Source organism: Barbus barbus (genome assembly GCF_936440315.1).
Source record: "Barbus barbus genome assembly, chromosome: 30".
Taxonomy (NCBI): Eukaryota; Metazoa; Chordata; class Actinopteri; order Cypriniformes; family Cyprinidae; genus Barbus; species Barbus barbus.
Window position 1 is genome coordinate 13240226 of NC_136758.1, and position 23223 is coordinate 13263448.

Consider the following 23223-nt stretch of genomic DNA (forward strand, 5'->3'; position numbering starts at 1 on the left):
ATGTCATGTATATGTACCAGGACACTGTGTGCTTTAGAAATACTGACGTGTCTATAAATAACCACATAACCAAACTTTGTTGAGGGCCATGACACAGATAGCAGCTGTGGTTAAACCAAGTAATCATAAAACCATGAAAAAAACTAGTGGTTTTGAAATCGCATAGAGGATATCATTAAAAAAATTAAGAAAATTGTGTTTAAACTAATTTTTCACTTGACAAGGACTGCTCCTTTTCTCTTGTTCAGTGATGCTTTGAGCGTTCAAATGCTATTTCCTATAGTCAGCCATTAAAGACAGGAAAGCATACTTATATTATAAGGTACACTTTGATTTAGTTCAATTAAATAAAGCTGATTCGTTAATGAACTAATCACCATGACCACCAAAAATAGCTGAAGCCTGAAACAACAAGTGACTCCGCTGAACTGTCTCTTTAACCTCCTTGTAACACTTTCAGTTCTTTATAACTTTAACTAGCAGTTCTGTAGTCACCATGGTGACAATATCAAGAGTCTTCATCTTCATTTTGTTTATTCTCGTCAAATGGACAATTAAATTATTTATAATCTTTAGATATGTCTGCAAATATCAGTGCCAGCATTGATACAGATCCTAACCGTAATCACTTTTATTATATAGATATCATCAGTTCGCCGTTATGTTGAGTTATAACAGAATCTTCTATCTGCTGCTATCCTTTGGTATCAATACAATGGTGTCTGAATATCTTATTTAGACAGCTATGTTGTGATAAGAACATCTTCAATGTTAAGACATATGTTGGGATCGTCTGTTAACCTTTGATGTCTCGCCGAGCTCTCTAATCTTGTTTTAGCATGCATGGGAAGTGAGGACAACCACAATCCTCTCATCTGCATTAACAAAGACATCACATGCTGAATGATGCATGTTAATTCATCCTCAAGACAAAAAAGTGACACTCTTCAAACAAAACACTGTTATAATAGCTACTACATCGACAGTCGCTGATGGATCGCATTCATACCCTTGTGCTGAATGATTGTGGCAGTCCTCCAGCGCTCATATGGCTGACAGTCGATATGTTGTGTCCGTGTCCACAGGTTCCGGAGGGGAAGTGTAGGTGATGCCCTTCATAAATCGCATGGGTGTCATTTGCTGGTTCAAAAGCTGGCTCCACCATCAGTGTTTTATTTTCAAGTAAGATGAACCCTCTGTGGATTGAATTCAGATTTAAACTCTTTTAAAAAGTGTTCTTTTTTTCTGGTGAAACAAAACATACAAACACATAATGGCAAGGTAACAGGCAACTTATTTTGTGGTACTTGCTAAGAAGAGCATCACTTACTATTGCTCAAACTTAGCAGTGAAGTGCTAAGGCTTGGTGCATAACCTATCCTGTAACATTTGTGATATTAATAAGAATTATATCTCAAAATGTGTGGCTTGCTATGAAGGGCTTTTTAAATTAATAAGGGGCTGAATTCATGAAACATTCTTGAAGTGATAGGTCACCCAAAATTAAAATTACTTTATGATTTACTTACCCTCAAGCCATCCTAGGTGTATTTTGTACTTTTGTCTTTTAAATATGTATATTTTTCTTACACAAATGCATTGATTCACTTCAGAAGGCCTTTATTAACCCCCCGGAGATGTGTGGAGCTATTTTTATGATGGATGGATGCACTTTGTTGAGCTTCAAAATCTCAATCCCCATTCACTGCCATTACAAAGCTTGGAAGAGCCAGGATATTTTTATAAATTTAACTCAGATTGTATTTGTCTGAAAAACAGAAAGTCATATACACCTAATGGCTTAAGGGTGAGTAAATCATTGGGTAATTTTCATTTTTGGGTGAACTATCCCTTTAAGAACTAAATTATTCTTAACTGCCATTTTTGTCTTTTTTTCTAAATAAATATTAAAGTTAAAAATATTTTATTTTTGCCAAAACATTTCTTAATAATATTCTTATCTTTTTTTAAAAAAAAATTTTTATAAGTTTTTTCCTAAAACAATTTTTTTTCGATTGTTGTAAAAATAAGAATTTGAAATCTTGGAAATCTGGAAGCCTTTCCGGGCGGATGATGTTGGACGTAGGTGTAGCACACGTGCCAGTGATTGGTAATGAACATGGAAGCGCGAGAGAAAACAAAACAAAACAAAACGTCAGTCACGAATTAGAAGTACAAAACGAGGATTTGTAAAGAAGAATGTCAGAGGATTTCGATATAACCCAAGATGAAACTGGTTTTTCTTTACTAAAGTAGGGAAACGTTGGTTTTCGCAAGACTCGCATGCACTACGCCTACGTCCGGCGGCATCTCTTATGAACGTGCGTACGACAGTTACTGGAAGTTACACAAAACTGTTTATATCATTTAAAATATGGATATTTTCCCTACAAAAACACATCAATTTGCTTCACTCCCAGAGCTGTGAGAGGCACGTGTTTTATTTGACTACTTTTGGACTGTTGAACAAAAACACCTGTCCATTATAAAGCTTGGAAGAGCAAGGAAAATGTTTAATATAACTCCGATTGGATTCATCTGAAAGAAGAAAGGCATATACACCTAGGATGCCTTAATGGTGAGTAAAACATGGGTTAATTTTCATTTTTGGGTGAACTGACCTTTTAAATGCACAAAGGTATGATATTTAATTAATTTATTGGTTTCTTTACAATATTAAGGTTTTCAACATAAAACTAGCTATAATAGGCCTACTAGGGATGTGCACAAGTACTCTAAAGTGACACCAATTATTGGTAATGTAAACAATGAACAGTCATGATTATGTATGACAAGACTTTTTGCTGCAAAAATTAGTCAATTAAGGACTCCACAAAACAGCTTAATTAATTTTAGAATTATGACATTTTGGCAGCATTCAGCCCATATAAGAGCTCCCATTCACAGGACGCATTCACTTGAACACACACTGAGGGTGGACAAAAAAAAAAGAGTGCACAAATGAATGCATCGGACCTCTCCATCTTGAGGCACTAAAACATTGTTCATTAAAAAATGTGATGCAACCCTAGAGATTTAGAGACTTAGTGATGGGCTCATTTGACTTGTACCACTAAGCAACCAAGCAATGCCCCTGTAACAACTCAGAACACCATAGAATTCAATTTCTTGGCAACCACCTACAATAGGCTACCATATCATTGTGTCGTTAGGTAAACATGGACAAGCATTAATTTCTTCAGAAAAAAATATATGCAATTAGGCCTTACGGTATAACTGGCAGGTAATTTTGTTTAGGTGCAGGACACTTTAGTGTGAAACAAAAAAAGATGATGTAAATGGGAGAAATGAATGGGGGGAAATCATACAAGTCTGCATTCTGGCTAAATGCTGCAGTGACATGGCTAAATAATATTAACTCTGAGATCAAATAATATAATTCTAATATAATTATAGTTTTATCAGTACAATATAATTGTAAAATGTAAAGGCAGATGACCTTTCACCATCTAATAAACTCTATAGTCAATAAATCCAGTTCTAATAAGTCAATTTGTTTGTCTTCATCCCATTTGGGAAATGGGTGGATATGGATTTTTCTGCAGAATGACACTGGATTGTATAAAATTAAAATTTTCCACCCAGTTCTATGGCCAATAACCCATTACTCACCAGAAAGTGAAATGCCTGCATTTTCAAATGTGTGAATTTACATTTGTGATATCCTTAATAATATAGCCATGGGTAAAAAAAGACATTGTTGAGCGAAAATCGAATATGAAGGGTGCATGTATAAGAGCCACTGCTGCAGAATTAGGTTACAAGATGAAGAGTGAGTTTTCCCTTTGCAATATAATAACAAGATAAAACAGATGGAAATCTGGAGCCATACTGATAGTTTAAAACTATGCTTGCAGAAGGAATGATAATTTAAATTATATCTGATGATACCCTCCTTGCAATTTATGACCAAGCTGCTAATATGTAACCTGAAAGTACTGAGCAGGATTGCAATTTGATCTACAGTATTGCATATTTCAGCATCTTCAGATGTAAAATTTCCATCTCACACCCCCTCACCAGTGAGGAAAAAAGCCACGATCACATTTACCTTGGCCTTGATTCACAGTAACCTTCTGTGTTCAGATATGGCCTTAATATCTGCCTACCTGAAAGTCTCCAGGCTTGTGATAAAGAAGATAAAGTAAAGACTTTTGGTAGAAGTGATTTGTAATTACAAGCAGGAGACCTTGGGTTTGCTTCAGTCATAACTCTGAATTCATCTTCACCAATTCTGTTGTAAAATTGTGCTTCTACGACAAATTTACTGTAGCCACATGCTCCTTCTAATTATATTTAACAACAACATTTAAGTTTTTCATGACATTAAATTCATTCAGTCATTTTATGTGCTTATCTTCAGGACCATGAAGCATGGGATGATACTAAAGCATTTATTGGTGTTTAATCTCACGGTTTTATAGGCTCTAAATGAACCTTCACATAGGAAGAGTTGTGAAGTCCACTGGAAACAATAGCAAGGCAATAAATGTTAGACAACTTAAGGCCTAGTATAATAGCTTTCCACACTAAAGCACACATGCTTTAAACTACTTGTTTAAGGACTTTTAATGACTTTGAAAATAGGAATTCAATATGGTTAAATTTACCGCCTATAGTACATAATGGGATACATGGACATTATGGTGGTGATCCCGTGCTTACCTGATACCAGAGCATGTACTGAGGCTGACATCAGAGTGAATGTATCCTTGGACTTCACCATGGTAATAGCAATTCATCTGCATGAAGAAAAGTAAAAGTCCTTGTAAAGCTGAAAACATATGTGCCAGGTTCTTGGAAATCTACTCTTTCTATTCATACTGATTTCATATGTTTTTGGAAAAGTTTGCATGGAAAGTCTTAATTGTGCATGTGGTACAACTAAAAAATGTTTACTTTCTCAGTAAAAGGTATGTTTTTAGAAATATTACAAATGATTAATTAACAAATTTCATTACGTTTGAGGGGACACACTACATTACATTTAATAACCTAAACTGACCTTGTCTTGTCATTAAAAAAGGCCCAATTATCTGATATTTTAAGAGATTTACTGATCTTGACACAGTCTTGAGGGTCTGCAGTGGTCCTCTCTGTGATAATTTTGAGCAAAGTAACACTCTTTAATGTAATCCAAACACAAGGGGTAATCCACACAAGGAACAGCTTAGACACACAAACATGACATTTAAGACCGGACAAACACAGACTGCACAAACTAGGGCTTAAATACATGGGATAACGAGGACAATTAACAAGACACGCCTGAACCAAATTACATAATTAACAAGAGACAGAAACTGGGTCACACAGAGCACATGGGGAGTAAAACATAGACAAACAGTCCGGGACAGTCGCCCCCCTCCTGGAAGACACGTCCTTGTGCTGCAGGAACAACAAAGGGAGGGACGGAGGGGAACTCAGGAGGAGGTTCGGGTGGTGGATGGACACCCGGGAGGAGGATGACAAACAGAGTCCAGGGTGGAGACGACGGAGGGAGGAGCCAGGGCGGACCAGACTGAAGAGGAGTCAAGGAGGAGACCGGAGAGACTTGGAACAGGAGAAGCCAGGTGGCACCAGGTCACAGCCATGAAGGCAACCCATGGTGGAGCCGACGGAGGGAGGAGCCATGGTGGAGGAAGGGCTGACGACTCCAGGGGGCTGAACAATGGTGGCGGAGCAGGGGGAGGAGGAGTCTGAGGTGGAGATGGAGAGGGAGGGAGAGCCTGACAGAGACGGAGGGACGAGGCGCAGCTGGAGGAGTGGAGTTCAGAAGCGACAGATGGTCGACGACTGACCAAGGCAGAACTGGAAGGATGAGGGAGCCCGGCAGACCTGGTGGACTGAAGGGCCACAGCGGAGAGGAGGGAGCTAGGAGCCATGGTGGAGCCGTTGGGTTAACAGGCCGAGGCGGAGACAAGGGATCCTCCAGCCATGACGCCTATGGAGACTGGCAGACCCGCGGTGATCTCACCGCACAGATGGTGGGCTGAGGGTGATAACAGCGGTGGAGGAGGCAGGAGCGGGACGGTGGGTGGGCATCTGTGAGCCTGCGGGCTCTCAGGGCTGGTGTGCGCTGTCCACACAAACCAAATCGTGACTCCCAGTGCCGGGAGCGCGTCAGACAGGGGAACAACAGGGCTGGCAGACAGTTCAGGGCAGACTGGTACGTCCGAGGAAGGTGGGAGGAGAATGGGCATGACCGCATATATACCTCCCTCCCAGTCTATTAGGTCCCCAGAGACCAGGGGATGCTCACCCTTAGCACTGGTGCAGCGGGCGGGGCTTTTCTCCAAGCCCTGTTGTTCCCTTGCATAGTCCACCGGCACAGGCTCAGTTGCCTGCTCTCACACCTGGTCAGAGGTAGTGCGAGGCTCTGGGGCGATCCTCAGCTCTGTCGTTCCTGTTGGCGATGGCTCGTCGGTCGCGGCGGGCATAGGCTCTCCGTCTGCGGTGGGCTCGGGCTTAGGCTCCACAGAGCATGGTGGGCTGGGCTTTGGGTACGGAGTGGTTCTGGATCGGGGCCGGATGCTCTCCAGGTCGACAGGGCGATGGTAGTTTGCCCTGATCCAGAACAGTGAGTTCAGTGCAGCATCGACAAACGGCGTTAGAATAGAGAGCTGGCCGAACTCAACTACATACTCCAAGAGGGGCAGGTCCTTTCGGGCCAGGGAGGTGAATTTTGCGGAGATGTGATCCATGGGGGGAAAACAAAAACATTGAACAAAACACGGAAAACAAATGGAGGGGAACACGCAATTAAACTTCTTTGTCGGTCGGGTCTTCGGTCAGCACTAACGATGCGGAGACATTGAGCAAAGTAACAGTCTTTAATGTAATCCAAATGCAAGGGGTAGTCCACACAACTAACAGCTTAGACACACAAGCATGACGTTTAAGACCCGACAAACACAGACTGCTCAGACACACACAAACAGTCCAGGGGTGTGACACATTTCCTGTTTTATGTTCTTTGCTGCTATAAAATCTTTCTGCATGTTGGTCGATGCATGACTTGGACTAACATTCCTCAAATATTAATTAGCAGTAAAGCAGCTAAATAAAAATAAATAAATAAATAAGCCAAACCATCAAGTTTTTATCAGTAAAGTATTAAGACAGATGCCCTGGCATTTTAACTGTATGCAAATAAATAAATGCTTTTTAGTACAGAAATTATGTACATCACAGAAGTCACTTTTATGTATAAATTGGATTTTCTATGTATTTTTCTCTGTATATGAATCCAGACCAAAAAAAGCATAATTTCCCTGACCCAGCAGCCAGATGTGAAACACGAAAACTTGAATTTTTGCCAAAAGATCAAGTTAAAGTGGGGTTATTTCCGAAATCAATTAACCATAAAATTGGATCATTTACTAACTGAGATCCTGTTCAGGTGCAAGATAATGTCAGATAATGTTGGTCTAAAGGGATTATATAGCATAGTGCCACGTAGCAAAAGTCATCTTTAAGCAGCTGCTTGCCGATGAAAACCACACTTTGCGGTGCCAGTAAGAGTAGTGCCTGCTCGTCTATTTTACAAGGAAACTATTCTCCCGTTATGGCTGGCACAAGCCCCCAAAGACCTTTCATGTAGAAATACCAATCGGTAGCCACAGGCTGGTCTTCACTCACAGAAATTTTCACACACACTCACGCAGGCAGACAAAACCATTCAAAAACACACCGCTCTGTCAAAAGCAATCCTCGCCTGATGGCAAAAATCCTTCACATCAAAACTCGGCTGTCTGAGGGAATTTTTGTGGCTAACCTTTCCACATCTTTAAGCTTTAACAGACCATGAATAGCAAAGAACGTACCAGAAACAGTCATAGATGTAGGATATCTAAACAGCTAGAGCTAAAAATGATGACTGACTAGCTAATAGCTCTGTTAAATAATACACTAGGCCAGCAAAGTGAAGTCTGAGATTTATATTAGTAAAAGCAGGCCATTTTTCTTTCATAATGTCCTGACACCAGAAAAAATATTAGGCTGCTTTTTTATGTGTCTGCCTTGGATGACAGTTCACACATGTATCTGCTGAGAAATCAGCTTTTTGGACTGTTTTAGCTGAAAAAAAGTTGAAGGATAAAATCATATTTTTTTCAATATAGTATCTGAAAAACAGTTCTTAGAAATAAATCATTTGTATAATCTAACTGCCACTCAAAGCATTGATTCTAAAGCATTTCTCACTGCTATTCATTTTTTTCCTGTTTTTTTCTTTTTAAACCAAATTAAAGTATGTTCTTCCTTTGTGCAAATAAGATTGCCAATCAAGAATCTGTTTTATTATCACTCGTGCCAAAGCCTTGTCAAGCTGTCTTACCTATTTTTGGTGAATTAATCTTTTAGAACAGCTCAATTTGTTTTAGACCTTCTCAGCTTTGAAGACAAAAGATGTTCATGGCTATTTGGACGGGCTTAAACGATTATAAATAAGAGCTAAATATGCCCAGCAGGAATAATATTTTCAAGCCTACACATGTGCGACTGGGAATGGGGGGATGGCAGCATGTTGTCAAAGCTGTCAGTTGCGGTTCTTAGCACTAGTCTAATTATAAAAGTACAAAAGACACAGCAGACAATTAAAATCAGGCCTGACAATAATGTCAACATGCTGTCCTTGTGTCAACATCACATCACAGCAAAGATTAATCAGCTTTTCTGGGAAAACGGCCATTCAGAGAATGCTAGAGCACTAGCCAGCCCATTTGAACTTTTGAAGATTTTTAAGTATCATATTTGACAACAATATTGGAATATTTCACTAAAAATTAAAATGAACAGTTTTGTTTCAACCTCATGTCCTTCTTAAACTTGTACAAATTCTTCCTTAGAATGCAATGAGTTTTATAGCTAAATGGCCAAGCGGCTCACTTGAATTCAATGAAAGCTGTTATTTTTTTAGTTAATAAGATCTTAAAGATTTTCAGTAAAAAAAAAAGACTTCAAATTCAGTCTATGCCTCCCATAAAGCCATTGTCCAAATTCTTAAAATATACAGAGCTGAAGTGTTATGGACCACTTTGTGATTAGAACTCAATATATATTTTGCTTTATTGTCTATGAGGATCTTGAGAGCCTTTGGTCCCCATCCACTTTCAGTATATAGAAAAGAGCAGCTTTGGGCTTTTGACTAAACGTCATATAAACGAAGAGTGAGTAAATGCTGATGATCATTTACTCATTTACTCATGTTTATTTTTGGTTGAACTAACCCAGAAAAGTAAATGCAGATGTATTACAAGTTGGTCTAATTCCTCTAATAGTATTTGAAATGGGCCAACAATTAATATCCATCCCATTATCTCACTGGGATGTGCGTATACCAAAAGATAAATGTGTATGAGACTGTTTAATGTACCGTAGAGTTGCGAGTGCTCATAACAGTCTGTCCATCTTCCCTATAATGCATCTCAGTGTAATGGCTGGCGAACAGGCCGCTAGAAGAGAAAACACACACACACAAATCTATTAAGCATTGCATCAGCGTCTTCCCCGTCCAGAAAATCAATATTTTTAAAGGAGAATATTTACAAGTTTATGGTTGAATATATATAAAAAAAGAATTTCTGAAACAAAATGCCATTTTAAACACTCTTAAAGCAATGTTACATTTCATTACTAAAAGCTCACCAAATTTATCTTGTTTATCATAACAGAACAGATTATGGAAGTGTGACAGCAAGTAGAGAGAAAACTAGCTTTTCGAAGATGCACATAAACAGGAAATGTGGGGCATCGTATGTGTTGTGATCATAGGAAATGATCAACAGATCCACCAGATCAAATTATGACCCACCTAAACATATAAGCATAAATGCAATGGGAACCAAAATTCCACTAAAGAAAATGCTTCTGATTAGCATCACAATTAAATGCACTTTTTCCAAAAAATTTATTTCCAGGTTTAAATATTATTTGGAATCCCACTATACATACAAATACTCTTCCAATTGGAATGTCGGTTAAATATATGTGCATGTGTGAACAAAGTAGCTCACAGAAACACAGGGGAAAAAGATGAGTTGTTCTTGCAAGCATTGAGTGTGTGTTTTGCTGGTATGTCAAGCTCTGCTCAGGCATTGCTGGAAGAGACGACGGAGTGATATGTGACATGATGCTGACATGATGAAATCCAAATGTAATCACCTGAACAACATAAGCAGATCATCTTAAAGGGCCAGTATGTATGTGTATGTGTCTGTGCAGTGTTCTATATTCTGAAATGCTTTAGAGTGTTTTGTTGTAACCTAAATGTATAAGCAAAATTTAAATCAGCAGCTGCAGTGTCAAAAATCAAACAAGGGTTTTTTTAAAGAATTACTCTTTGCAGCCAGTTTATTTTAAGTCCAAATTAAGTTTGTGTACTTAATTTAAAAAGAAAATTGGTTAATGACAATTCAGCTGACTAAAAAGTAAAAACTAATGGGGTATTGTTTTCAAAAAGTACTGTTGCAAACTGTGAAGAAATGTTACACAAGCATATTAGTATTATTAAACACACACACACACACACCTTGACAGACCTCAAACTCCTCATATTTCTCCTTTGGGCTTATGCATGCCATAATTATGCCCTTGTATACATTCACATTCATCAAATGAACATCAGAATATGAAAACAGATCCATTGTTTGTATTCTCCGGGCAAAATTTCATTTTGAATTCGCCTCATGAACCTGCCTGGTTTAGACCTTGGGCTAACGTATTAGTAAAACACACCAGCTCAGCTCCCTCAAGTACGGGGGCTGCTGCCTCCATGGTCGCTGTGAGAACAGTCATTTTTGGTTTAATGTCATTAGGCCATCCTTCAGTAATGACAGCACTCCAGTCCAATTCCCATTCTCCTCGATTTGATCCACATGCCAGTGGAGGAACGGTTCGTTGTTTTGGAAGGAACTTCAAAGCCTCTAGTCGAAAGGCTTTGATGTTCTTGGGGATGAACTGGTGTGACAGCCATCCGAATCCGAATCCCAAACGTGGCGTGACTCCCTCAGTGCCACAGAGCGATGAGCAAGGGAATGTGGGAGTTCGTCCACAGGGAAGTGTGAATCATAAAAGAAACGCTGAACGTGGTATAATATGCCAATTAGTGTGGTTACAAAAGCAAAAGTCCACTAAGGCTGAAGTATGAAACAAGCCTTGAGTGGTCTACACCATGTTCGCAAGTTGTAGGCCTTGTAAAAGGCCACTGAAAGCTCAAGACTGTACATGAAAAGAGATGTACATGCAGAACTCCACACGGAAAACCATTTACGCTTACAAGTTAATTGTGAAATGAAGTTTACAATAAAAAAATCACATTGTGAGAAAATAAGGCTGTTTTAATTCTGAATTCTATTTTATGATTTTATGATTATTTTATGATTTTTTTATACACATCAAAGTTATGTTAATAAAAGTTGCAGTTGCGAGGTCACTTTGTGAGATCACTGTCACACTGTGAGATATATAGTCACACTACAAGTCGTAACTGTGAGATACAACGTTGCAATTGCAATATATAAATCCATTTTTAAAGAGATATAGTCACATTGTGAGATATAAAGTTGCAATTTGCAAAACAAAAATCAAAGCTGCAATTGTGATGTATAATATTGTTTTGAGAGATATAGCCGCATTGTAAGATATAATATCCCATCGCAAGATATAAAGACTGACTTGGGAGATACTAAGTAACAATTACAAAAAACAAAGTTGCAACTGTGATATATAGTCATTTTTAGAGATATAGTCACATTGTAAGAAGTCGCAACTGTGTGACACGAAATTGCAATTATGACAAAATTGTAACTGTGATATATAAAACTGTTTTTAAAAGATGATCACATTGTGAAATAAAGCCACTACAATATATAAAGTCACAATTGTGATACAAAGTCGCAATTATGAAAAACAAAGCTGCAATTGTGAAATATAAAGTAATTTTTTGAGATTTAGTAGAATTTTAAGATACTGTAAAGTTGCAATTATGACAAACAATACTGGAATTGAGTCATGGAAAAATTGGAATTGCGATATAGAATATAAAGTCACATTACAAAATATTGTATAAAGTCACAGTTGAGATACTAAGTTGCAATTAAGAAAAATAAATTTACAATTGCAACAAAGTCATTTTGTGACTTACTGTATGAAGTCATATTGTGAGATAAAAAGACACACTGCAAGATATAAGATATAGCAATATAAGATAAGATATAGCAAGATATAATGTCCCATGACCTTTTTTACTTTTACTCTGAGGCATAAGCAGGCTGCATAATAACTCCATGTGCCATACTTCCCTGTCTGTTTTGCCTGAAGTCATTCATGTCATAATGTGTTCAGAGTGTGGTGAGTTAATAAGGAATTTAAAAACTTGGATAGACCCCTGTTGATAACTTATACTGTTGCTATTTTAATATTTCATGTTGTGAACCATTTTTGACGCCTTAAAGGAGGTAATGGCTGTAGTCCCAGAATAACTCTGACTACACAGTTACCTCAGTAAGCACAGGCACAGTGACCCACAAAAGGGTGTTTGATAAAGGGCAATATGAACTTTCTCACAGACAGCATCGTAAGCACTTCAATACTTATAAAGACATCCTCTAACAAACCTTCAGAGAAGTGCAACTTGTGATCAACTAAAATGATCAACTAAAAAGGCCAGAGAGCAGTGTTATGTGTGTGCGAAGTAGATCTTGACTCGGTGTCTTGAGATATGAAACGCTGAGCTTTTCTAATCCTCTACTCAATCTCCTTGAAATCCCAGCCCAGAACATACAGAAGATGGGTGAAGAGGTGAAACACGCTCAGAGGAATCAAGTAGTGTATAAAAAATACTTGCTTGCTCCACTAAGTTGAAATTATTTTGTAGCTTATACACACACACACACACACACACACAAATATATATATACAGATCAATAGTTTGAGGCCAGCAATTAATTCAATCACAAGTGACAGTAAAAACTTTTAGAATGTTACAAACATTTAGATTTCAAATAAATGCTGTTCTGTTAAACTTCACATAAATATTAAGCAGCAAAACTGTTTTTAACACTGATAATAATCATGTTTTTTTAGGGATGTCCCCGACTAAGGATTTTCATAGTCGAATCGGAATTTTCGAATCTTGCCGATATTCGACTGATAGTCGAATCATATGTTTGGGGGAGGGGCAAAATACATTACCTAGAGACAGTCATAATTAACACACAGGGAAAATGTGTAATTTACGGAGCCCCTTAGAGCTCATGGTGGTGGAAAGATTTCGGGGTGGGTGAAAAAAATTCGGGGTGGGAGGAAAAAATATTTTTCAAATCTTTTGCGTTCTCTCCCAAAACTTTTGCGTTCCCTCGCAAAGATGTTTGCGTTCCCTCGCAAAACTTTGCGTTCTCTAGTATATAGAGATATCCTGTGACAATGATGAATGAAATAATGAAAATTCAGCTGCAGAAAATTTTGCTTTACCATCAGAGAACAAATTAAATGTTTAAATATATTTAAATATAAAAGAAGTTATTTTAAATTGCATAATATTTAACAATATTACAGTTGTTACTGTATTTTTGATCAAATAAATGTAGGCTGGGTGAACATATACATATGTATATATATATATATATATATATATATATATATTAGGGCTGTCAACGTTAACGCGTTAACGCATGTGATTAATCTAAAAATTTTAACAAATTTTTTTAACGCAAATTAATCGTTTGATCCCAACTATGTGATGTTTTATTAACAAATTTCGGGAGGAGCACGCGCGGATAATTAACACGGCCAATTCACCATCAGCAATCACTCAGTCTATCCCATCAGCCGAGAGAGAACTTCTATAAATAGACCAAGCCATCTTACCTTCATTCTCTCTACAGTTTTCAGCATCCCACCTCCACCCCAACTCCTCACCATCAGCCCGCTCCTACCCCAGCGTGGGGAGGAGCTCGGGGGGGAGCGCTCTGGGTCCGGGCTAAATGCCGAGCTCGGACCCCTCTCCCCGGACAGGAGGAGTGCCCCGGGTTCGGGAGTAATTCACAGAGCTCGGAGCCCTCTCCCCGGACAGCACGCCAAATACGCATAAACCTTAAACTCTGTTCATTATACGCAAGGGCGAACTCGTGAATTGCCGTCATCGCAGTGCAGAAGGAAATCATTGCCTGCCTCCCAATGTGCACGCTATCCATCCTAAATTCTATGTGATATTAGTAATTTTCAATACTATTTAGGACAGATGGGGTGGATATATTGGGATGCAGGGATTGTGTGATTATAAGGCGCCGGGCACGACAAAAGTGTGTGTCGGAGAGAGAGAGAGAGAGAGAGAGAGAAAGAGAGAGATAAAGAGAGAGAGATATATGTATACTCATATTTGATAAGGGTACAGCGAACCAGTGTATCAGGGTCACGGTTTTCCTGCACAATTGGGCTATTTTGAAACTACAGAGCCTTGAGTTGCGGTTTTTTGGGCTACTTTTATAATATAGGCCTACCGCGTCCGCCCAAAGTGTATATATACACATGTGATCGCAAAAGGAAGTTATTACAAACACTCGATGGTGGTTTAAAGTGAGTTCTGAGTAAAAGTGTATTATTAATCTCATAAAATGTCTTATGTAGCATGATGCTAATGTTAGCTCTAATGCACCTGCAGAACAGGTCCAATTCTTCTTCATAATGCATTTTATCATAATACTTCATGTAAGGTCGCAAGAAAATGTTTTGTTGTATTTATTTAGAAATACTTTTGATAATAGTTGGGTAAATGTGTACTGGGATTGAAGCCATGTGGCTTGGTTACGTTTTATTGTCAGTATAAAGGCTGATAATGGCTGAATTAAAACAAAAGAATAATAAGGATTATGTCTCATTCCTGGCAGAGGTGTGAAAGGTTATGTTTCCTTAAACTAGTTTGTCATGCATTCCTTTATTTCAACACATTTACAGGTAAATCCTAATATTTTAAATTTGCGATTAATCGTGATTAATCACAGTCCAGGACTGTGATTAACGCAATTACATTTTTTAATCGATTGACAGCACTAATATATATATATATATATATATATATATATATATATGTGTATGTATATATGTATATATATATTCTGCTACAGATCTATTATTTCAAATTCTACCACAGATCTATAATGGGAGCAATTAGTTCTGACCAGCTCTTGCATACACAGCATGTTTATTTATTTCCTCAGAGTTTAGATACATCAAACACTCATTAAAAGACCACCTCAGGTGGCTTTAGTTTAGAAGCTAATTTATTCTGAGCAAAGTAAATAAATGAAGAAATATGTAATATAAAATGCCTCCATCTATAATTATTCTGTACATACGCACTATGCAGTCAACAGTGCCCATTATGACTGAAATCAATAACCATCGATGCCTGAAATTTCACAGCCTGCTGACTTCCATTATATGTAGATAACAATCTAATTACAGGTTTGTTCGCAGACTCAGGTTAATCGGGATAAATGCACTCGTTCATTAGATGCTGTGGAGAAGAAAAAAATTGTCACTCTTTCTTTTCTCACTGTTTTTCTGGTTACTGTGACCTTTGACAGGAAAAAAGACCACAGCCATTGTTTGTGTTGACAGAACAATGACAAAATTATTGATGTAAAATACAGGGCCTAAAGCAACAACCATTTTATTTACTGTAAAACAATGTCTGTGTCATATTTTGTCATAATCCGTGTCACGTGAATACCACAGTACAGAGATGACACCAGATGGTGGTACTATGGTACTTACTTTGATATATACCGTATTACCATTTATATTCATGTTGCTTAGCACTTCAAAGTATACCATGACAACACCATGGTACATCCCTGTGGTACAAAAATACACAGTATTATCATGACGCGTATTGGAAAAGACATTTACAATTTGTCCAAAAATTGTGGCAATACCAAATAACCATATTAATATTTTAAGCTCAGACTTCATACTTTTTTACTTTTTTCAAACCCTTCTATTCTATTAGACTGTTAATTGACTCCATATCTGACTAATACGGTTTTAACAGTCAGGGGGAAAAATTAGCTCTGAAACGTTTAAGCGGAAGCGTGAAGTCTCACTGGAGGAGAGACAAAGTGCAAGAGGTCTTGAACATCATTTGGCCCCTTTAATTAGACAGTTCATTGCTCTGCTCTAAATTAAAAGTGCCCATTACTGCACTTTCTGACACTAACAGGCTCTAAAATGGACACACAAGTGACAACTGCAGCAGAGACTAAAATACTGTGAATGGAGACACATTTTTTTTAAAAGCACTATTTTTAACTTGATGTGGTATCTTACAAACACGACGCACATGGTGTCAGATGCTGAAAAAGTAGCGAGACCTGATTCTCTTTCGCATTTTCTCTCCGTCTCTCTATTTTGAGGTGGTGATCTTTTTTATTTTATAAAGTTTTTTCCTCTCTCTCTCTTCTTCTCTCTGGGTTGAAGCGTGTTACCACAGCAGACTGAAGAAAGTAAACCATTTCTCACACAAACACACACATACTAGAAAACAAGACTGGTCTGAAGACCTAATTCCATTTCCACACATTGCTGCTGTGTCTCCAATTGATTTAGCTTTCCACACTAAGATTCACAACACAAGATTCACATATTGGGATGAGATGGGGGATGGTTGAGGATGAAGGACAAGATGAAATCCTTCAGGCTAAAGAAATATTTTTCTATATTCTCACCGTCTGGGTTTAATATGTCTGCAAGAGTCAATGCTCTACAGTACGTCTTTAAACATTAGCTTATATTTAAATAAAACACATACAGACACACAGTAGAACATAATATAGAAGAACGGGGGCTTTTGAAAGATACCGCATCAACACATGCAAATAATTCAATATGTTAAATGTTTTTGTTTAAATGGAATTAACATGTTTATTCAATTTGTGTTATTGTAACAGTTTCAATAAATGATGGATAAAGACTCTTTTATGAGTAATTTATTTATAAATCAAATCTAGAAAGGACGTTTAACGTTAAAGTCATTTGTAAGCGCATGTGTAAAATCATCCCCATCAAGCATCCTCAAGTCTTCCTTTTATCCACTGCAAAAATATAAATGCAATCATTAATTTTGTCATTTTCCAGTAAAACATATCTAAACAGCCTTTTCAGTGAATGTTTTTTCTTGTTTTAAGCATAAATGTAATAAATAAAAGTTAATTGCGTTTATGCTTAAAACAAGAAAAATAATTGTTAGTCGAGTAAAAAAAAAACAAAAAACATAATCACATCCTGTTGCTTCTCGAGCAAATTTATTTTGTTTTGAAGATGTTGAGATTTTCTTTTTTTACTAGAAAACCAGACAGAAATACTAATTAAGAACATTTGATGTTTATTTTCTTTTTCTTTCTCATTCCTTTAGTAAACTTCCTTCTGTGGCTTCTGTCATGTGTGCAACTCTGTGTCTGTATGTGGAAAGACCTCAGGAAAGCCCAGTTCCTTTGGTCTGTTTTCAGGCTCTAGGGTGTTTCAGTTTGAGTGTGCATCTGTCTTTGAATCTATTCCCCACAGACACGCACAAAACAAATACAAAGATCAACCAGTATGTTGAAGTTCTCCTTGCAGAACACACCATCCTGTCATCCATGAAGCATGTGTGAATGTGTCTTTGTTCACGCAACATACTGCAAACCTTGTTTTCAAATCTAATCTTTAGGGCTAATTTTATTGAGTATCAAGTCGTATTGTGTTACTAAACATCAGATTTCAATGCTACTTGAACTAGCCAGATATACCAAACAAAATCAGATTTTTGCCTATAAGAAAGTGAAAGAGAGCAATCCATTGATCCACACCAACAGCGTTTCTGTTCATATATTTAAGCTATATCACATGACCACGTGCTGTTGTTTTTGGAACTGTAATATTCTGAGTGTTATTAGGGTTTGGCTTAGGGTTACTTGCATAATGCATAATTAATTGTTATTATAATAGTAAATACATGTAACGTGTAACAGGACACCTTAATATAAAGTGTTACTGAAATATTTCCAAACAAAACAAAAGGAAAAAAGCATTGCATCTTCGAGTGACACCCACTTGATGAACTAATTAGTCTAGTGAAATATTTAATGACTCACTCGTTTCATTCTGAATCAGTGTTTTAAATGAATCAATTTTGGGATTCAATGACTCATTTGTTCCTTTCCTCACTGAATCGGTGTTTTGAACAAATCAGTTGAGTGAATTAATCAATAACCCAGTAACTTGCTGTCACTTAGTGGGGTAACAGTTTAAGACAATAAAAACTGTATAGTATGTCTCATCTGTATCAACAATAGACCATTTTCATTTAATTCCGGACCACTTCACTTTTATTTCTCTGTTTTCCTCCCATTCTTTCTGTCATTGTATTTTAACAATATTCGCTCCCCTGCCTTTCCTAGTCAGTGTCTAATCTGAACTCAACTCTGCACTGTCTGACTGCCCACCCATTACTGTAAATTGGGATGTTTATACTTAATGTTTCATGTTGTGTTATTGTTGTAGAGGCAGGCAAAGCAGATCACTGAACTGTACAGATGTTGAGTGATCCTTAGTGAGGAAATCTGTGACTCACTTGATGATAAATAACAAATGACAGCCCAGAAACTTTGTTCTCAGCTGGGAGGAGTGAAACTGTAGCTTCCATGGTCATTAAGAACTTCTTCAAACCACAGATCCTCTACTTCACTAGTTGGGAAGAAAAGGGCGTTCACACTTGAATACAATTTAGCAGATTTCGGCTCTTGGCTCTTGTAAATATGTGCTATTTCTCTGTGTCGGTTTCTACGCCATTAAGTGCTTTCTCTGTCTATTTTTTTCTCTCTCGGCCTCCCTAAAGACTCACTGATGCTTCTGTGCTAGTTTAATAGAGTCTCCTCTTCGGCTCATTACACAGGTCTGACCAACCTTCTGGCATTTTCTGTTCTGTCTTATTTATGATGGTACATCTGATCTGCGTGAAAGAGTGCGTCAGACTGAAAGAGAGCATCGCGGTCAAAGGATGAGATTCGACTGCTTTTTTGTCAGAATGTAAAAGCCTAAGAACAGTGTGTGTAATGATTGTGAGGCTTCAAAACATCTGTGAGTAATGCAGTAGAAGTGTGTTTTCACTGCAGAGCATTCTTCATTAACTTATTCAGACGCCTAGCACGAAAAACAGCTAGCCAAGCTTTTGTTTGGTCACCTTGTTGTTAGCAAGTGTAGAGCGAAAGTAACAAAGACAGATGACAGAGGGAGAAAATGACAAATGAGAACGGAACAAAAAAAACAGGAAAAAGCAAGAAAAAGGCTCAGTTTGCAACTGGTACCCAGCTAAAGGCTGGGAAACACTACACAATTTTTAAAATCTGAGCATATTTTAAAACCCTATCATACACTTGCTGACTTTGTAAATAGTTACAGAGGAAAAACTGGGCATCATACACTACGCTACCAGACTTTCAATTCATCTTGATCACAACAAACTCGTACAGAAAAACATTAATTGTTGTTAGAACATGTGTGACAAATGAAAGCAATAGGCATTATATAATCGGCTAAAAATCTCTGGCTGGATGGAATCATAGTCTGAAGGTAAAAAATCAGAATCTGTGCTCATCACACTATGCGATTTTCTATGAAATATGCCAAGTTAAATCTGCAGACTGGCTCTGACTTTCAGCAACTAGCATCAATTTTGTCTAGACTGTAAATTGGTACAAAAATCTGGGCAAAAGTTATCTGTTTATGTTCCAATAACATTTGAAAAATGATAAATGCATGTAATGTTTTCTCTGATGCAATTTTTTTTTTTCCTATTTATAGAACTCAATGTTTTGTGCATTTCGAAAGATCTAATCACAGGTGGTCAGCACTTTTGAACAGGTTTAAACAAGTTTAAACAGGGCTTAAAACACTTTGCGATTAGATTAATCTACATTCAGAAATAGTTAGAAGCTTGTATAAATATCATACTTTGTAGCATAAGTAAATTAACCTTTTAGTTCTATCAACATGCAGCAAACCTCAATGTTTTGATGTGCAAGTTCTCAATGCAGCTTCAAACCTATACTCAAAAAGTGCTGTAGCTCTCTGCAGGTCTTTACAGCTTCCTGTGTATAACTTCCCTTTGGATACAATACTCAGATCCTTGTTTGTCAGCTCTCTCTCCTTCTTTCTGAAAACCCCCTTGTTTTTCACTGGAGCGTTTCCTCTATTTTTGCTGTTACCGCAACCGGTCGATAAAAAAGAATCACTTCCTGGTTTGATTGTTGACCTTCAGTGATGAGATCATGGAGCGGTCAACTGCTAAAGACTCCTGGGAAAACAAAGTGAGGCTGAATGGCTGTGAGACCGAGACCTTTAAAGCTTCAGCGCTCAGTGAGGAGAGAAACTTAAACTAGATATTCAATAACAGCATGCTCACAATCTATCATTCTATGCTGCAAATTGCCTCTGAATAGTCAAAATCATGTTTTTAAAGGCTGAAATTTATTTAGTATAAAATAATTTCTCATATTTGTCTCTTCATATTAAGCCAGGATGGGTAAGTATTTTTTAAACCAATAATTTTTTTAATACGTTTATTCAGCAAGGACACATTTAAGTAATCAAAGGTGACAGTAAAGACATTTACATTGTCACAAAAGATTTCTAGTTCAAATAAATGTATCACGGATTCCACAAAAAACATTAAATAGCACAATACTTTTCAACATTGATAATAATAATAATAAAGAAATATTTATTGAGAAACAAATTGGAAAAATATTACGATGACATATATTTGAGAAATAAGAAAAAAAGACTACATAAACACAGATGTACACAAACTGTGAGTCAAGACAGTGAGGAGAAAATTCATAAACAAAAGACTGAGTGCATACAGTACACAGAACATATATTGGCACAGGATTATTAAAAATATATCTTCTGGGAAAATCTCAGAAACCTGCAGTTCCTCACTTTCCAAAGTTTAAATGACTTCTGTGAATCGGCTGACTTAGATAAATATGCCAAGGACTCTTCTGAACATTACACTTCATAAAGCCCATATGAAAAATAACTCAGAAAGGCATAATTTACCATATACTTGGCAACGCTCTATTTCACCCTTATGTTCTCTATTCTTTTTTTTCATCTAAGCAGCCTGCTGATGACAAACCAATCCATACAGCGTTTCAAACGAGCTGCGCTTGCTTCATTGAGGGATGGTTAGAACCAAATTACATTAGCATAACTCGCCCTCTGTGTTTCTCTGTTTCTATTTCATTCCCTGCCACCAACTGTGGATAATGCGCTAGCACACACACACACTGACAAACAAAAAAGCACTGTAGTAAGCTTCTCCTCATTGCTCTTTCTGCTTATGATTCTGACAGCTGACCCACTTCACAGAGGTCAAAAGCACCAGAGTTCAGCCTGTTCTTGGTTTCTATGTCTTGCAGGTAAATTACATATTAAACATATTTTTACAGAGAAAAACTAAATGCTTTTATAAGTAATTGGGGAGTGTCCAGGGCAATAGAAGGATTATGAACATGTTAACTGCCTCCAGAAATAGCAGGATGCAAGATGCAAGATCATGGAGAAAAAGATTTTTAATTTTAGTTGTTATTCACCATGCAAAATACATAGCCATGAAACCATGATATTGTGGTTGCCAAGGTTTCACCAAATAAGTTTGGTCACTTAGAAAATTGTTACAAGTTACGTGCCGTAGTTTAAAACAAAGGGTTAGGAATGTGTTTAATTTCATGAGCAATAATTATAGTGATTCTTGCCTTAAAAGCACATTTCCTTTGTTTGTCTGACAACTTAATTTTGGCATAATGAAAATATGAATTGTTTTTACATACTTCTAAAAAACTAGCATGTTGTCCTGTCATACACTGTCATTAAGAGCTTTGTCAAGGACGTGCTGTTATTATGTTCTCTCTCTCTCCCACATTCATGCACTCTACAACCCCTGATTACACTACACACCATGTCATTAATTTTAGCTAGAAGACAGAGGAAATAATTGAAGCCTCTGAGAGGAGTAATTTGTAACAGATGGAAAGTTCACAAGCGAGTCCACAAGTGAATCCATAATTGAATGTGGCACTGTATACCTCATCTCCCAGTTTCCCCCTTTCATTGTTTGCTCCATCTCTCACTCTTAATCTTTCTAACCTTGTGTATTGTTCGACTGTTCTAACAATCCAGGTAAAAGACAGCCTCCCTCCACAACGATACATATTGTGTGGAATGTTTATTCTACAATACCTCACACCTTCACCATACAGCCACAATAAATAAATAAAACAATAAAAAATAACTAATAATATTTAGGTAAATAAATAAATAAATACGCAACGTAAACTGGAAATAATAATAATAACATTGATGGTGATGATAATAATGATAATAATAATAAAAAATAAAACAATAAAAATAAATAATAAATTAAATAATAAATAAATATGCAAAGAAAACTGGAAATATAATAATAATCATATAAATATTGATGATAATAATGATAATGATAATAATAATAATAATTTCTAGACACATAAGATTTATTCATAAAAACAAACAAACATATAATATGCATGCAAAAAGGAAAACAACATTAATAGCAATATTTTCCAGTTGTCTTCATATAACACTTATTTACAGCCAACTGAATAAAAGTTTACAGTGGACTCAATGCATTTGTGAATACATGTATAATAAAAAGTAAGTAAATTAAGTCCGATAGTATTGTTTTTCCCTTCCACCAGTGTTTGCCGCATTGCCGACTGTATCTGTCAGACAAAATCGATCATCTTCTTCGACCTGCTATCACATCTAAAATATGATGAATTATATTCATTATCTAGCATTACCTTACAACTCACACGATAACTCATGTAACTTGAAATCTTTGACATTTACTTAATCTTATTTAACATTTAATTATATATTTATTTTTAGCTCTAATATAATCTGCAAAGTGTGAGTTTTTCTAGAGAGAGGCACACTGTCAAAGACTTTAAAAACAGCTGCTTTAGAAAAACACTTTCTAATTCATCTCTGGCCTGATGTTTAAAGGTCACTTCAGGTGTGTGTCTTTTAGTGTGTGATTGTGTCAGGTGTTGAAGGACTCCCTCCTCATTATCCTCACCTTCCTACCAAGAAGCATCACATGGCCAGTCTAATAGTCCT

General features: G+C 37.0%; 1 protein-coding gene across 1 annotated transcript in view; it reads right to left on the minus strand.

Moving 5' to 3' along the window:
- Positions 1 to 23223, minus strand: part of adam12b (ADAM metallopeptidase domain 12b) — an 88145-nt gene that overhangs the window by 43077 nt on the left and 21845 nt on the right. The window contains exons 4-6 of the mRNA XM_079385911.1: positions 9398 to 9476; positions 4687 to 4763; positions 1010 to 1196 (exon numbers count right to left, since the gene is read on the minus strand). Coding sequence (XP_079242037.1) covers positions 1010 to 1196; positions 4687 to 4763; positions 9398 to 9476 — 343 coding nt within the window. The remainder of the gene's footprint in view (positions 1 to 1009; positions 1197 to 4686; positions 4764 to 9397; positions 9477 to 23223) is intronic.